The sequence below is a fragment of the Electrona antarctica genome (assembly GCF_951216825.1).
Source record: "Electrona antarctica genome assembly, chromosome: 2".
Taxonomy (NCBI): domain Eukaryota; kingdom Metazoa; phylum Chordata; class Actinopteri; order Myctophiformes; family Myctophidae; genus Electrona; species Electrona antarctica.
In genome coordinates this window covers 14,453,578-14,470,706 of record NC_136807.1, presented here as the reverse complement: position 1 = coordinate 14,470,706, position 17,129 = coordinate 14,453,578, and the positions used below count along the sequence as shown (strand labels likewise).

General features: G+C 42.3%; 1 protein-coding gene across 1 annotated transcript in view; it reads left to right on the top strand.

The window, feature by feature from the left end:
• The window catches only part of LOC306941921 (synaptotagmin-1-like), a gene marked incomplete at its 3' end in the record, with an annotated part of 103,443 nt that extends 86,626 nt beyond the window's left edge, over positions 1-16,817 (top strand). Inside the window, exons 6-11 of the mRNA XM_079527559.1 lie at positions 7,572-7,709; positions 8,533-8,700; positions 10,750-10,917; positions 12,852-12,969; positions 15,885-16,018; positions 16,602-16,817. Of these exons, the coding sequence (XP_079383685.1) occupies positions 7,572-7,709; positions 8,533-8,700; positions 10,750-10,917; positions 12,852-12,969; positions 15,885-16,018; positions 16,602-16,817 (942 nt within the window). The remainder of the gene's footprint in view (positions 1-7,571; positions 7,710-8,532; positions 8,701-10,749; positions 10,918-12,851; positions 12,970-15,884; positions 16,019-16,601) is intronic.
• Positions 16,818-17,129: the final 312 nt, after the last annotated feature.

Sequence of the window (17,129 nt, the reverse complement as noted above, 5' to 3'; positions counted from 1 at the left end):
AAGGGAGATACAGTATGAAGGGAGGATCGCTATGCAAGTACTTCAGTACTCACAATACTTCAATACATATGGGTAAAGTTATTCTGTACTTGGCCACAGACCATACTTCTCCAATGGCTTGAAGTTGTGACGAAAAGTAATTCATGCTGAAAGATTTCTTTTTTTTTTATGATAGTATGTCATTAATTTATGTATTCCAGGCTGTCCACCACTCTGCTAACCCTAAATGAATCTTTACAATCCATCTATGTTATTATTATTATTTATTTATGTTTATGTATTATAGGACCACTTCACCACTTTTCAACCTATCTTCATATAATTGATCCTCACTAATGTTCATGATAAAATACCACAATTTTTTTCTACTCTGTCTGTGTCTCATAGGAGGGCTGTGGGCACTTCAGAAACCCGTCCACCAGTGACATCATCATTAGGCAGATGTCTTTTTAAACAAGATTTTTCTTAAATATATTTAGATGTTTATTATCGTGAGAACGACGGCTTCCATTATCGCATTGCAACTTTTCAGGAATAGAAAGCCTGCAGTTTCTATTAGCTTGGATTGCCCATCGATGATGTCACTGTTGGACGGGTTTCTGAACTGCCCACAGCCCTCCTACTGTATATGAGACACTAGCCTGGGCAGAATTCCTTTTCGGGTTTATGATCCGGTCGGGAGCAGATGATATCGTTACGTCATGTTGTAGTATTGTTTTCATCAGGCAGGAACAATCATCCGGAACTTCCTTTTCCTTTTCCCTTCCGATTTTTCTCTATAAAAGAGCTACGAGAGCTTTTATTGTTATTCTTCCGGTTTGAGGAAAAAGGAAGTTCCGGATGATTGTTCCTGTCTGATGACTACAAAACAATACTACAACATGACGTAGCGATATCATCCGCTCCAGACCAGTTCGCACGGCAACTTTGTAACACAGACCAGGCTTTCCTCCGAGGTGGAAAGCTTGGTGACGTGAGGTTATAAAGACACAGACTGGACACAGAGTGGAAACAAATTTTATCATGATCGTTAGTGACGACCAATTGTATATGAAGGTAGGTTGAAAAGTGGTGAAGTTGTCCTTTAAAGGGTAAGACCACTTTTGTAGAGGTTTGGGTTGTGTAGTTACCTTGCCATGATGTAACTCCAAATGTGGACAAGAAATCAAAAATAATTTCTCCAGTGATTAGAAATTGATAATTCAAAATATGCTCCTCATTGACTTACATTGTACGCTGAAACAGCTCTCAAAGTCACTCTTTTAGTACGTAAACAAACACAAACAAAGTTGTTTCAGACAATATGGAGCAACACCAAAACTCATGTGGTTTTATTTTTTCATAAAAATGTTAACTTCCTGTTGATTTGTCCATTTTTATTCAGAAGAAAACCCGGACTGGATCCATGGATCCGGATCCAGATCTTCATATAGTAAAATCAACAGGAAGTTACCATTTTTATGAAGAAATAAAACCACATGAGTTTTGGTGTTGCTCTATATTGTCTGAAACAACTTTGTTTGTGTTTGTTTACGTACTAAAAGAGTGACTTTGAGAGCTGTTTCAGCGTACAATGTAAGTCAATGAGGAGCATATTTTGAATTATCAATTTCTAATCACTGGAGAAATTATTTTTGATTTCTTGTCCACATTTGGAGTTACATCATGGCAAGGTAACTACACAACCCAAACCTCTACAAAAGTGGTCTTACCCTTTAAGTAGGCTATTACATGTATTTGTCATGACTGCTGTTGCTTCTCTCTCTCTCCTTTGCTTTTGGTCTTGAAAGGAAAATGACATAAACTCCTGCTTATTCAACATTTATCCGATCATTAATTCAATATATTTCCATAAATTGTTGCATTCTATTTACGTGCAGTGACCCTGTCACTTATTTTATTTTGGATGTTGCATTTTGTAATTGTATCTGCATCAGAGGATCTGCTAAATAGATGAATTATGAATAGTAAATGATGTATTTGGGCCAGTGTTAACGTTTCAGTGTAAAACAATTACAACAGGAGTGGAGCAGAATTATGCCCTGATTATACTTCAGAATGTAATTATGTTTCATCCATGTACAGGCTTTTAGACACATCATTTCCCTTCATGCCCTTTAGCAGTGGTTCTCAAAGTGGGGTCCGGGGACCCCCAGGGGTCCTTGAAAGTGTTCCAGGGGGTCCCCAGCATCAAAATGTGGCTATAGGCCTACAAGCTCAGTAACACACTGCATCGCGGCACATAGTGACCTTGTAAATCGACTATTTGTTTATCTATTCATATTGGGGATAGAAAAGTCTAGAAAAATGTGGAATAATTAAAACAAAAGATGGTGCCTGCACTGCCTGGTAATGTTTGTTTAAAGTGCTCTAAACAAACATTAAAAGTCCATAGATTTGGCTGCCACATGACATCATGTTTAGTGCTCTGAACAAACATTGAACATCCATAGACTTGGCTGCTTCTCTGTTTGTTAAAAGTGCTCTGAACAAACATTAAAAGTCCATAGACTTCTCTGTTTAAACGTGGCTGCCATATGACGTAATTTCAAAAGCCAGACATTGGAGGGGATAGCTAAAAAAACAACAACAATATGTTCTGGTGAGGGTCCCCGACACAACACCTTTTCAGTTTTTTCTTTTTATGGGGGGGTTACCCTACATATAAATTTGGGGCCCCGTCCTTTGAGAACCACTGATCTCCAAGTCCAGTTTGACGGTGTTGTTGTTGTTGTTGTTCTTGTTGTGACTCTCTCTTCCCTCCTGCTCTGTCTTGTTGTCTTTGTGCTCCGTGTGTCGTCACTGTGGTGGACTCTTCTTCTCTCTCTGTACCTGACGGTAGGTCTGACTGACATGATGGTGCCACTGCGCCCCCCTCTGGCTGCTCTGTGTAAGCGCAGACCCAGGGCCGGGTGCGGGTGATGGTGGTGGTGGGTGGGTGTATGATGGGCGGGGTGGAGCTTGGAGGGACTGATTTGCATAGTGATGATGACGATGATGACGAGTGCGATGGCTTTTCTGTTTTAGTCTTGCAAGGTTTGCGCTGCTGCGTTGATTGCAGGGTTTGCTTGACGGTTGATGGGAGCTTCGCAAATCACTGAAATGACTTGAAATGACATGAGTATGATATGATATGGGGCTGCACAATGTATCGGAAAGCTATTGTCATCGCAATATCATGAGTAATATACATATCGCAAAAGACAGCTTGCACTACACTGAATGGTATATTTAAGTACTATGCATTCACACACTGCCTAGCAATACATTTGATACGATCACTCAGATTCCTACAAATTATTCAACTGGTTTTCGGGTTCATTTCAACAATCAGGTTTAAATGGATGTTTTTGTTATAGAAATTTGGTAGAGCCATTTTCAAACCCAAGGCGTAAAAAAGGTGACGGCTCCGCAAAAAATAAATAAAAAAAGATAAAAATGTCATACAGTGTCGCCAGTCGCATATCGCCATCGCAATATTCAACAATGTCATGGCGTTATCGCATGTTTTCCTGACGACGTGCAGCCCTAATATGATATGATGTATGATATGATGTTATGATATGCCACACCGACTGCAAATGTCTTGACTCTACCCCGGAGGTTTGGGCCCCGACATGGAGGCCTGGAGAGGCCGTTTAATAAGGTTTAAGATGGCGCCCCGTGTTACAGCTGAGCCTCGTGCACCTCACTAGACTTCACTAACATGCATGAGCACAGGGGCGCGCACGTTGGGAGTTTGTCAACTATCAGACCTGAGGAGGAGGAGGAGGAGGAGGAGGAGGAGGAGACACTTTATCCACATGTGGACCAATCAGCATGTTCCCGCTGCTCTAGGCTGAACAAAATAAAGAAATAATTCTAAATTCTAAATATTCTTTAAATAAGTGGCTCTCAACTGTTTAAATTCCAGGGACCCCCCTTAACTCTGACAGTGTTCAAATGGAGGTGGACCCTATAACTAAAAGGTCCACTTGGTTCCATTTGTACACTACAGACCATTTAGAACCCTTTAAGAACCTCTGCTTTGAATGTATTCAAATTCACAACAAACACAAGCCATAATTATTACTTTGGCATTTTGAATGTAGGCATTCTTACAAGCTCAAAACGCATCGCAATGCAACATGTGTTGAGCTTGTATGCTATTCTTACTGTTTGTAATGGTACATTCTATGCTAATTGTTAATGTTAATCATATAGGCCTACTATTGTATATACATGCTGGTCGCTCCACGATGTGTAAAGGTGGTTGTTTGTTGACAAACATCCCAGCAGGCTCTTCTCTTGCTGAACAAACATTGAATGGCCACAAACTTGACTTGAGAGTAACATGTACTTCCTGGATGAACACATAACGCTGCTGACCATATTAGGAGATATCCTGCAGAGATATCCACCCTGTAGAGCACCCACCATGGCACCCCGGGGCGTCACAGAGGAGACATGTGTGCTAGAAGGTTCACAACGCCCTGCACGGTCAAACCGTTCAAAACCTTTAATGGCAGACAAAAGTTTTAAAGGTTTCACAACATTAATTTTCATTTATTTTTATTTTGTATTTTAGGTTTTTAGTTTTATGACCTCAATTACACCCACACAACTGAACAACCTTGAATATCTCTGTGTGTTCTGAAGCCTTTTGAGCTGCAATGAAAACAGGCAAAATCTGCTGGCAAATTCATATGTCATATATATGGCATTTGTGGACTCTTACATCACAGCCCACAGGCCAATCAGAACACTTGTTTGAGCCAGAAAACCCCAGACCACAGAAAATCTACTGAATGTTTTTTTTTGGGTGCAATTGAGCTCAGAAAACCTAAAAGAAATAAGAAAAAGTACAAAAACCTTTTTTTATGTCACGTTAATGGCAGAAGGTTTACAAACCGTTCAAAAGCTTTAATAGCAGACGGTTTACAACACCCAACTGTTCAAAACCTCTCATCCCTATCTGAACGTATCACATTTGGATTTTGTTTGTTAAAGATATTATTTGATGAATCAAACGTACGTATTTCTTATTGGCATCATTGTTGCTTAGATTATTCTATGACCACAGATTAGATATATAAGTTTTTAGTTTATTTTGATGAATGATCCCAAATCCAACGGTCATCCACTCAGATATACGTATGAAACGTTTTGAACTGGTTGGCCCTGAAGTAAGATAAAAACCAACAACCAAACAAAACCAAATTTACAGATGTTTTTATCATTTGGCTTTTATTTGTTATTTTGTAACTTAATCTTGTCGTGAAGGGCGTGCTTTCAAACACACCATGTCTTTGTCTGTGAACTCCATCGAGAGTTTGAGAAAAACTGGGATTTTTCAATCTAGCATGATTACCTCCAAACATGACAGCTCATATTTATTACATGACTGTACATAATATGATGATACATATTAACATGATTACCTCCAAACATTACAGCCCAAATTACAATTTTCAATTTAGGCATTTAGCAGACGCTCTTAATCAGCAAGAACAAAAACAATCAAATACATATTTCATGTGCAGTTATTTAAGAACTGGTAAAAGTAAAGGAAAAGGTTATACACATCCACACATTGCACTTCAAAGGTAACTTCATTTACATTTGATATCTTTCTGTCAGAAACGACTTCTTGCATTGTGAGGCTTGGCATGCTTGAATGAAAAGCATTTATCACCTCCATGATAGTGAATGCACCAATAAGGAGCTGTGTGTGTGTGTGTGATGCGTGCGTGCGTGCGTGCGTGCATGCGTGCGTGCGTGCTTGCGTGCGTGCGTGCGTGTGTGATTTGTGTGTGTGTGTGTGTGTGTGTGTGTGTGTGTGTGTGTGTGTGTGTGTGTGTGTGTGCGTGCGTGTGCGTGTATGCGTGACTGCGTGTGTAAGAGCTGTAAGGGAGAGTTGGCGTGTGTGTGATACACTGTGGGTCTGTGTGTGTGTGTGTGTGCGTGCGTGCGTGCGTGCGTGCGTGCGTGCGTGCGTGCGTGCGTGCGTGCGCGCGTGCGTGCGTGCGTGCGCGTGTGTGCGCGTGTGTGCGTGTGCGTTTACGCGTGCGTGTGGGTGTGTGTGTGCGCGCAATTTTGCGAGTGTGTGTGTGTGCACGCGTGTGTTCCTCTTGCAGCTCGCCAGGTCTTATGAGGACATCAGTGTTTTGTAAGAAGAGACTTTTATCAACATCATGAATCCTTTGATGTTTGACCATTAGACTAAATTGTTGGTCACGAGATAAATCTTGTTAAAACAGAAGGAGAACGTTTTGTAAGGCCTTATAACTGGGAAACTTAAACTGTTCTTTATCAACACACTTTTCCACTCAGGTCAGGATACCAATTTGGTCCAATCAGGAGAGAGAGATATCTGTGTGTGTGTGTGTGTGTGTGTGTGTGTGTGTGTGTGTGTGTGTGTGTGTGTGTGTGTGTGTGTGTGTGTGTGTGTGTGTGTGTGTGTGTGTGTGTGTGTGTGTGTGTGTGTGTGTGTGTGTGTGTGTGTGTGAAATTGGAAGTGATTAATCAAAAGAAATGAACAAACTGAATGGGAACGGTCCACTTTAGCGGCGCCTAACATTGAAAATGATGAATGGGTTATGGGTTCTCTCTATTGATTGAATTAAATTGGTATCCTGAAGTATTTGTTCCGCCAAGAGCAGAACCATATTTAAAGAAAGGTTTCTTCCCTTTCTTCCTCTTTTTCTCTCTGCAGTCGTTTCATAAAGAAACCAGAAAACTATATATCTGCAGTATCTCTAGAACTGTATCGTTTCATAAGGAAACTTCCAGGGGTTTGGTTCTACAGTACCTCTAGAGCAGTCAGTCAGACCTTTTAGCCCGTAACCCAAAACAGAAACTTGATGTCTCCACGGGACCCAGACTACATAATGAAAATAGCAGATCTACAAGCTCAGAACGTGTCGCTTCGCACCGCGTTGTGAGATTGTAGATCGGCTATTTTCACTATACTTCTTAAACATTTGTTTTCTAATTTGTGGAATTTCTTAGATTTTCTGTTGATTTCTTCATGAAATTACTGGAGGAAAATAAATCATTGAATTCTGTTTATAATTCATGAACATCTTGTTTGAATGTTTTTTCGAAAATTTAAAATGTAGGAAACAAAAAAATAAAGGGGCCCATACAAATTGGTCCGCGACCCAACCTTGGGGCCCCGACCCAGTGTTTGGGAACCAGTGCTCTAGAACATCCAGTACACAAAATGAAAACCGTACCGTTATCAGAAGTGAACAATACAACCAGTAATCTTATCAGAAGTGAACAAACGGCAGCGTGGTGTGATCCAGGAGGAATGTAGTGAAATCAAGTCAGGTTGCAACTTGTGGTCATCGATGAACAGATTTGCACTACTGTTGTAGTAACACCAGGGGGCCAGGTAGGTGGCGCTGTTACTAACCCTGACTGCTGCTGCTGAGCCAGGTTTGGTGGTGTGGTTTGGCGTGATAACACCGGTGGTCAGGTAGGTAGGTAGGTTGTTGGCGCTGCTGTTGGTTTGGTGTTAACCGGTCCCACAGCATGGTTTTTGGCTAACTTGCCGCGCGGTCCGCCATCTTGGTTTATGTTTACAGAAACAACAGGATGACGACGACGATGAAGACGACGCCGAGACGGGCCTGACGGGAGACGAGAAGGAAGAGGAAGTGAAGGAGAAGGAGAAGCTGGGGAAGCTGCAGTACTCCATCGATTACGACTTCGGAGAAAACAAGGTTTGTTAATGAAATAATTACTTTTTTTTTAGTAGCTTGCTACTGATCAATGATCAGACTTTCTAGTCTAGTCACGTGGTCTAGTGGCGAGATGTTCTCTAAGCCAATGGGAGACTAGCTCTATACCCCCAAAGGGACACTAAGCCCCATGGCCAATAAAAAAACACTATAAGCCCGCTATCCTCTCCCCCACCACACAATGACTAGAAACTGAAAACGTGACTACAGAAAGCCCCACTAAGGTACAATATGCAAGAGAATGGAATGCAAGCTGACATATAATGCCTTGAGTCAATTCTTGTTTCTGAAAGTTTTGGACATACAAGGTTCCTACCTCACAGAGGCCATTACAGTCAGAACGGAACTGCAGACTCATCGTCAGACTCCACCTTAACCCCTAGGCTGCAGCCCTTGATCTAGTTATGACCACCATGCAGTCTTATGAAGACATTTAGAGACCATGTTGTTTAGACAGATGCTGTCTGTCTCATTGTTTAGCTGGTATCATATAGTTTCAATGCACAGATTATTATTTTAATAGTACATTGTTTAGACAGATGTTATGTTATAAACAATACAATGCATGAAAAGTTGAGTGTGCCATAACAAACTGACAAAAAAATAGATTCTGAACTAAAATGTATTAAAAAAAGTGTTAACTTTCACAAAGTAAACACAGATGTGATCACAATATTTGAGTAGATTTTTTTTGTCCACCCTTATGTGTTTAGCTTGCTTATTCACTTGAGTCACTGGGGATAAAGAGTGCCTGATAAATTACTGCATGCTAAACTGACCGTTTTGCCCCCTCCCTGTTCTCCAGCTGACCGTGGGCATCCTGCAGGCGGCCGACCTGCTCTCCATGGACAGCGGAGGAACGTCCGACCCGTACGTCAAGGTGTTCGTCCTGCCCGACAAGAAGAAGAAGTTTGACACCAAGGTGCACAAGAAGACCCTTAACCCCGTCTTCAACGAGACCTTCGTCTTCAAGGTGAGCCTGTTCCTTCTGAACGCAAATATTTAGTCTTTGAAGGATCTCTGAAGGCTCTACTACGATCTCTGGAGGATCTGTTAGGATCTCTGAAGGACCCTAGTACCCTACGCATGATATGTTTGTGATATGTTTGTCCCCGACGAGAACGCTGCTTTTCTTCATGCAGATTGGCTATACTCTCGCCATTTCACAAGTCCTAATGTTGGTGCAACTCACTAATAGACCGGGTGGAGAAGTGGGGCTGCTTCAGTGCTTCAGCTCTGGGCAGATCCACATGGGCACGTGCGCATGCAACTCGCTGTTATTAAGTGGCGGAGCCGTGGAGAAAGGTATTATTCTGAGGATCGGCATGGCACATTTTGTTGCTCCCCCTCGGCGTGTTGCCCTACGCACAGTGCGTATGCCTGGAGACGGTACTGCTCTGAAGGATCTATCAGGATCTCTGGAGATCTGTCAGGATCTCTGAAGGCTCTATACCAGGATCTCTGGAGATCTGTCAGGATCTTTCTCCAGGGTATGAAGGTGGATTTCACTTTCACAAAGTAAACACAGATGTGATCAGTCCTGTTATTCAGTTCAGATGAAAGACATGAAGCCTGCATGCTTCTATCTCCAAATACCTTCTAGGCTTCATACATAATATCACTTTACTGACTTGAGGTGCAAAGCACTTCAATGAAAGTAAATACATACAATTGACATGAAAACATGCACATGCACAAAGACACGTGAACACATACACAGTATGTGCACGCAGGCACGCACGCACGCACATCATTGATCTGGTGTCACTGTATGCTACAGTATGTCATAAATGGAATATAACTACTATCTCTTGGAGACAGATGATTGACAGACTACGCTCATATTGTTTAAATGTGTAGCGAATGCAATGAAAAAAAAACTCCAATGACACTCATGTCTTAATGACACAATACCAGGTAACATTTTAGTATTTCTATTGCATCTACATTCAATAGACATCCTGTAATCAGTTGCTGTTGTTACCATTTCTCAGTCACTGTCAGAACCTAGAAAAAAGAAAAGAAAAAAAATGAAAGTGCTTTGTTCCAGTGGCAGTGAATTCAAACTGACAGGTGTGTGTGTGTGTGTGTGTGTGTGTGTGTGTGTGTGTGTGTGTGTGTGTGTGTGTGTGTGTGTGTGTGTGTGTGTGTGTACGTGTGTACGCACACGTGTGCGTGTGTGTGCGCGCGTGTGTGCGTGCATGCGGCATGGATTGAGTCCATTTTTCATCATGCCACTATAATGACAGCACTGCAGTCTGATGATAAGGTTTAGCCTGTCTATCTGCCTGGCTGTCTGTCGGTCTGTCCAGCCCGCAGCCTGTCTGTCTCTCTGTAGACACATCAAACGCTTGTCTTGTGAAGGACAGCACTGTCCCTCCTGTTCCTGTTCACGGTCCCGAAATCACAGACAATGTCACAGCCCATCCACCAATCACAAACAATGTCACAGTTCATCCACAATGGCACCTCGACTCCTGACATGTCCATTGCAGGCGCGTGCTCTACCACACAAAATTGGCATAGCGGGTGGCCTTAGAATCCGCTATGCGCTTTGACAAACATGTAGGCAAGATGGCAATTTTAGGGAAAGTGCAACAACACGACCACGGCCACAAATAGAGGAGTCGGCATAATGTACAGTGTGTGGTGCGTTCCACTCCCTATAAGATACCATTTAGGGACAGCGTGTCCGTAATTCACGGGGTGCATACGTTAGACATTCAGTTAGACATACTAACAGTCCGACACGACTGACAGGCATTAGTCCGACAACACCGTCGCTCTCGACAAGCGTGGCAGGTTAAAACTAACCTGTGGCAGATTAAAACGAAACCGTGGCTTCCTGTGAGTTTAGGTTTAGGGTTTGGGTTTTGGGTAGGGTACTGTCGGACTAATGCCTGTCGGACTGTACTTCGGAACAAACACATTCATGCATAATTCACGGGTATAGCGGATAAGGCCAATGAGTAAGGCACTGCAAAGAAAGGGTCCTAAAATAGATGTTTGTGGTCATTTTCAGATTCCGTTCCAAGAGATGGGCGGGAAGACTCTGGTGATGTCCGTCTACGATTTTGACCGCTTCTCCAAACACGATGTGATTGGCGAGCTGAAGTTTCCGATGCACACGCTCAACCTGTCCAACCCAATCGAAGAGTGGCGCGACCTGGACAGCGCCGACCAGGAAGAGGTAGAGTGAAGAGTCAATCAGATCTAAAGTCCATAGTAACTAAAGTTTTCAAATAAATGTAGTGGAGTAAGTAAGTACAATATTTGGATGCAAGATGTAGTGGAGTAGAAGTAAAAGTATTGGAAATTGGAAATAAAGTAAAGTACAAATACCTCAAAATTGTACAAAAGTACAGTACTTAAATGTAAATGCACTTACTTAAATGCACTGTCTATCGATCTCTCTATGGGCTATTTACGGTGCGCGAGACGATGCACAACATGTCTAAATGCGATTGTTTATCCTGTTACACAATGTACTTCAGTGGTTCTCCAAAGTGTGGTCCAGGGACCCCCAGAGTCCTTTGAGGATCCTTTTAGTTTAATTAAAACCCACTGTATTGGGTTGTATTGAATCAAATGTATTGAATTACGAGATTCACATTTTAACTAAAGACAGAAAACAGAGTTTGTCTTTATTTGGTATCTGAATAGCATCCAAACAAGGTGCTCTTTGATATAATATGTTTGATAAAGTTGATGAAAACAAATAGATCGCGAACAAGGCTCGCCTGTTGAACAATTAAAATGGCTTTATTGTTTATTGTTATGGCTGACATAATTGACATTTATTAGCCACAAAGAACAGACAAATGTGTCACGGATATTTCCCATTTGGAGCCTCATGCTTACAGGCTGATGAGTTTATTAGCTGTGAAAGGTCAACCTCGTTTTGACATTAATTACTTCTTCACGTCGTAGTACTCATGTACTGGCCATGTACTGTAGTCATGATACAACATACAAAATATAGACTTTTTAATGAAGACACAATTCTTAAAGGACAACTTTAGTTTTTTTCACCAAGGTTCATGTTTTAGGTTGTTATTAGAGAAAGTAAAATATGAGTGTTAAATTTGTTTCATTTGCTGCTTTCTTTCGTTTTAGGGATTTTAGCTGTTTTTGACAGGGGGGCAGGGGCATTCGAGCATGGGGCTAAATATGTCTTTTTTTACATAATTTAAAAGGTTCACAGGATCTACTGAATATTAAGGTAGCACATTCAGTAGATCCTGTGATCTTTTGTGGCCAGATGTAATTTCCTGGAGTTTATTAGGACTATAGTAAATAATACAAAAATAAATCGCTATAAAAATTTGTAAAGAAATACATATTTAGCCCCATGTTCGAATGCCCCCGCCCCCCTGTCAAAAACAGCTAAAATCCCTAAAACGAAAGAAAGCAACAAATGAAAAAAAATTAACACTCATCTTTTACTTTCTCTAATAACAACCTAAAACATGAACCTTGGTTGAAAAAAACTAAAGTTGTCCTTTAATGTCTTAAAACTCTTTAAGGTGCAATATTATGCTCAATGACAAATGGACCTGATCTCATTGTCAGTTATCCAGTTTGTTCCGGGAACAAACTGTAATGACATAAAGGACAAAACACCGTCTCTGTCTCTGTCTGTCCTCTAATCCTAATCAACACTGTCTCTGTCTGTCCTGCACACACTGTCCTTTAAAGAACATTTAGGGCTGTTTTCAGGATTACGTTGCACTTCAACCTGAAACTAAATAAATGCTGTCTTGATTTTTTAACACCGTTTATTAAACGAAACTGTTTCCTTGTCTAGGAAAGTAGTTCCAGAAGTTCTTTCGGTTTGACCTTTTTATGTTTTATTTCAGTCAGACAACTCTTGGATTGAATTAATATATTTAAGTTTCAGTAGAAATGCTGTTTGTTTGTTTGTTTGGGACTGTGGTTTATCATTGTTCTGTCCCTCCCACACTAGCACATTGAAATGTTATGAATATCATCTGTAAACTCAGTATAAATGTTTTATATTATCATTGTTGCAGCCATAGAAGCTAGGAGACATCTGCATCTCTCTACGTTACGTTACTTTAAACTGATCATCTGTCTCTGTCACACCCACCCCCACACACACAGCCAGAGAAGCTAGGAGACATCTGCATCTCCCTACGTTATGTTCCTACCGCTGGTAAACTGACCATCTGTATCCTGGAGGCCAAGAACCTGAAGAAGATGGATGTAGGAGGACTGTCAGGTACAGTTGCATCCCACTACCAGAATCAGAATAGGGTTTGAACAACTGATTCATATGTTATCACTGCATTAATTACACAAAATCAACCGTTATCAGGACGTTGGAATATGGCCAATATGACCATACTGGCATACTAGACGTTGTGGTGTTTGGCTGTGTTCACGGACTGCACGCATGCAGGTTGGTGCAGACATAGCCTGGTAAACGACTCCCCCTGCTGGACGTGTCGGGGGCCAACTCTATCGTCGGGGGATGGAAGCTAGGGGTTACTAATATTTACTATTCTCTGCCTATCGGGACGCAACTCAAACGGCGACTCGCTCGGCTAGCGCCTAGCTCGGGCGTGCCTCACGTGGCTCAAGGCCACCAGAGACGGCACGCCTCCGTCATGGTCACAAAAAGCAAACGCTCCCATAGTTTCACTTCCACGTTTCCCTGTATGTGCGATTATCACATTCTGGCTGTATTCTAAGCTTCTGATCACGAACATTCTCTTGATTAAGCGGGTGGTTTGACGTGGTGTCTGGTTGCTAGGGCCAAGCTTATCAGCACTCCACTTGCCTCCACACTTCCACAGACTATAGTACTCTGTCTCTCCCAAGGTTCTAGGCTTATTATCCCGCCCTCAATGTATTCACATGTACAGTTAATATAAAACACATTATTCAGACACATTTCAGCCACCTCTTTTTCCCATTACGACCACTCTACGCAGCGTCATCAAACCTATGGTAACATCATTCTACAGGCCACAGGTTTCTGCGTTACACTTTTTTAAATAATGTTTTCGTGGTATTCGACTTCTATATATTATTAGGATCCGAAAACTGCACAGTAGTGCAAGCCCTATTGAAATCGCAATGACTATTATTATTATTCTCCCGAATGAATCGCGTTTCTGAGGCGTTAATGTAAATGGTAAAATGGTAAATGGTGCATTTATATAGCGACTGTGGCGACTGGGGCGACTGTGGCTCAAGAGGTAGAGCAGGTCGTCCAATGATCCATGGGTCGGCGGTTCGAATCCCGGCTCCTCCTGGCTACATGTCGAAGTGTCCTTGGGCAAGACACTGAACCCCAAATTGCTCCCGATATGCTGGTTGGTACCTTGCATGGCTTCCGCCGCAATCGGTGTATGAATGTGTGTGTGAATGGGTGAATGTAATGCACAATCTATGTAAAGCGCCTTGGATAAAGGCGCTATATAAATGCACCATTTACCATTTTTTACCATTTGCCTTTATCCAAGGCGCTTTACATAGATTGTGCATCAATTCACCCATTCATACACCGATGGCGGCGGAAACCATGCAAGGCACCAACCAGCACAAGGAGCAATTTGGGGTTCAGTGTCTTGCTCATGGAGACATGGACACTTCAACATTAACTCTGGGGGAGCCCAGGTTCGAACAGGCAACCTTGCGGTTACCATCCAGCCACTCTACCCCTGAGCAACCGCCGCCCCAATGTAGGCCTACTCCAAACGTTGTGCACACACATCACAAGTGATGAGAAATTATGTATTTTAATCGTCTCAAAAATGGGCGTGGCATAATGGCTCAATTGCGCCCCCTACAAAAGTTTGTGCTTCAAGCCCCACCAATGCCACCATACGGTTTCACCTAAATGTATGCAAATTGGTACATGTGTACACATGATCATGTCCCGACTTGGCGCCATGACCTAAACCAAACAGGAAGTCAGCCATTTTGAATTTATTTTGGCGTTTTGGCACAATTTATGCCATTTTCATGAGTCGCACTTTAACAAACTCCTCATAGCAGGATGGTCAGTTCCAAATCAAACTCGCTCAGCGTACACAAAAGGAACAATGAAAAGTTATCAAAAGCGTGAGTTTTCCTAAAATGGTGTGACCGTGGCGAAGGAAGTGAAAATAACAGATCTACAAGATCAAGGTTAAATGTTTTATGCAAGTATTGAACTGATTGTCGTACAGACTTGGGGTTGGTGTCATTGGACTTGGTTCAGAGTCCTTGTACTTCATTGGTGTAACTTAGCCTCGCCCCCTCTTCTGATTGGTCAATATTTGATATTGATATTGCCATAACTATTTAACGTAGAGACGAGTCATGAGTCGCCTCACTGGACTCGATTGAAAATCCTTGTCCTTCATTTTGAGTTACTTCTCTGCTCCCAGGCCGATATTTGCCCCTAACGTGCACAGGTGCGCGGTTCACCCATGTCTCCCCTCCCTCCCCCGACGCACGCACGCACTCGCGCACGCACGCACACACTCACGCACGCACGCACGCACGCACGCACGCACGCACGCACGCACGCACGCACGCACGCACGCACGCACGCACGCACGCACGCACACACACACACACACACACACACACACTCAGGTATGCACGACAGCCATTCTCTTCATGCAGTAACATCACTGGCTCCATCTGCTGGCGGAACACTGCATTACAACAGAATCCTACTGTAGATCAGCACTGATGCTGTTTCCTTAATGATCCCTATACGTGGAAATAAATGAATACATACCTCAGATCCCTATACGTAGAGATCAACCTGCTGCAGAACATATAATATTTATAATTACATATATTGTGTTCATATCTTAGAACACAAGATCAACAGAACATACATATTATACAATATTGTTGTTGTGCTCTTTTTGTTTGTTTTCTCTCTCCCTTTTATTTGATGTAATCATGGTGAAATCTGGTAGCAGAGCATCAATTAGTTGATTGTTTTTAATGATAGATAGGGAGGGGCAGGTATCAATAAGATTGATCTTCTTCCTGCTCCTTTTCTTTTCTTTTATGGAATATGTAAAAAAGTATAAAGTCAAATTATTATAATCATGTGAAACCATAAATGAAACAAAATAAATGAATATGAAATGAAATAAAATGAAATATATTGTGTTCATATCTCAGATCCATACGTAAAGATCAACCTGCTGCAGAACGGAAAGAAACTGAAGAAAAAGAAGACGACGGTGAAGAAGAACACCTTGAACCCTTATTATAACGAGTCCTTCAGCTTTGAGATCCCTCTGGAGCAGATGCAGGTTATTATACCCTTTTACCCTTGTTACCCTTATTATAAACCCTTATTAATTAATCCTTACGCTTGGAGATTCCTCTGGACCAATGTGAGGGCATTCAATTTATAAACAAGTCAGTGAGTATCCTCTCCAGTGCCTAAGGTTGCCTCCTCCTCCATCATTCTGTTGGTCATGCTTTGCATTAGCTTTGCTTTGCAGTTCTACTTAACACTTTTTATGCCCTGGAGTTTTTCAAAATAAAGGCGCTAGAGTGCCCATGCAGCAGATGAGGCAGATTTTACCCTGAAAAGCCCGCCTTCCATTTTCCCCAAAACCCGGGAGGTATAATGTTCCACTACCTCGCTTTGGAAGCGTTAATATTCCAAACGAGATGCTTGGTTAAGTCAGAAATTAGGACAGAACATCGACGTTCTGATCAAAACCATGGACAGTGCCGTATATTCAGAGATAATATAGCAGTTATAGCTACGGGTGTAATTATAAAGATGTATGGAGACGTCCTGGGAATAATAAGTGTTAATACATGAATAAAACTTGACTTAAAAAGAACACCTTGCAGAGAAACAAACTTTTGTCCTTCCCACAGAAAATCCTAGCGGTGATCACAGTCCTGGACTACGACAAGATCGGCAAGAACGACGCCATCGGCAAGATCTTGGTGGGCAGCAGGTCCACAGGGGCGGGGCTTAAGCACTGGTCCGACATGCTGGCCAACCCGCGCCGCCCCATTGCTCAATGGCACCCCCTACAGCCCGAGGAGGAGGTGGACCAAGCGCTGGCTGCTCTGAACGCCAAGAAGTAAAACATCCAGTACCGCCTGCCCGGCCCCGGCCCCGACACACACACATACCCGCACACGCACACACGCACACTCACATGACACACACACACACACACACACACACACACACACAAACACACACACACACACACACACACACACACACACACACACATAGATCCATAGATTAAAACCTTCGACATTCCCGAGGTGTACGTTGAATCATGTCATTAAAAAAACAAAACATGACAAAAAAAGGAATACAAAGTGCAGAATGGACAGATATACTCCGTTGATTTTTTTCTTTAGATATATTTTTGTATCGGGGTTGTG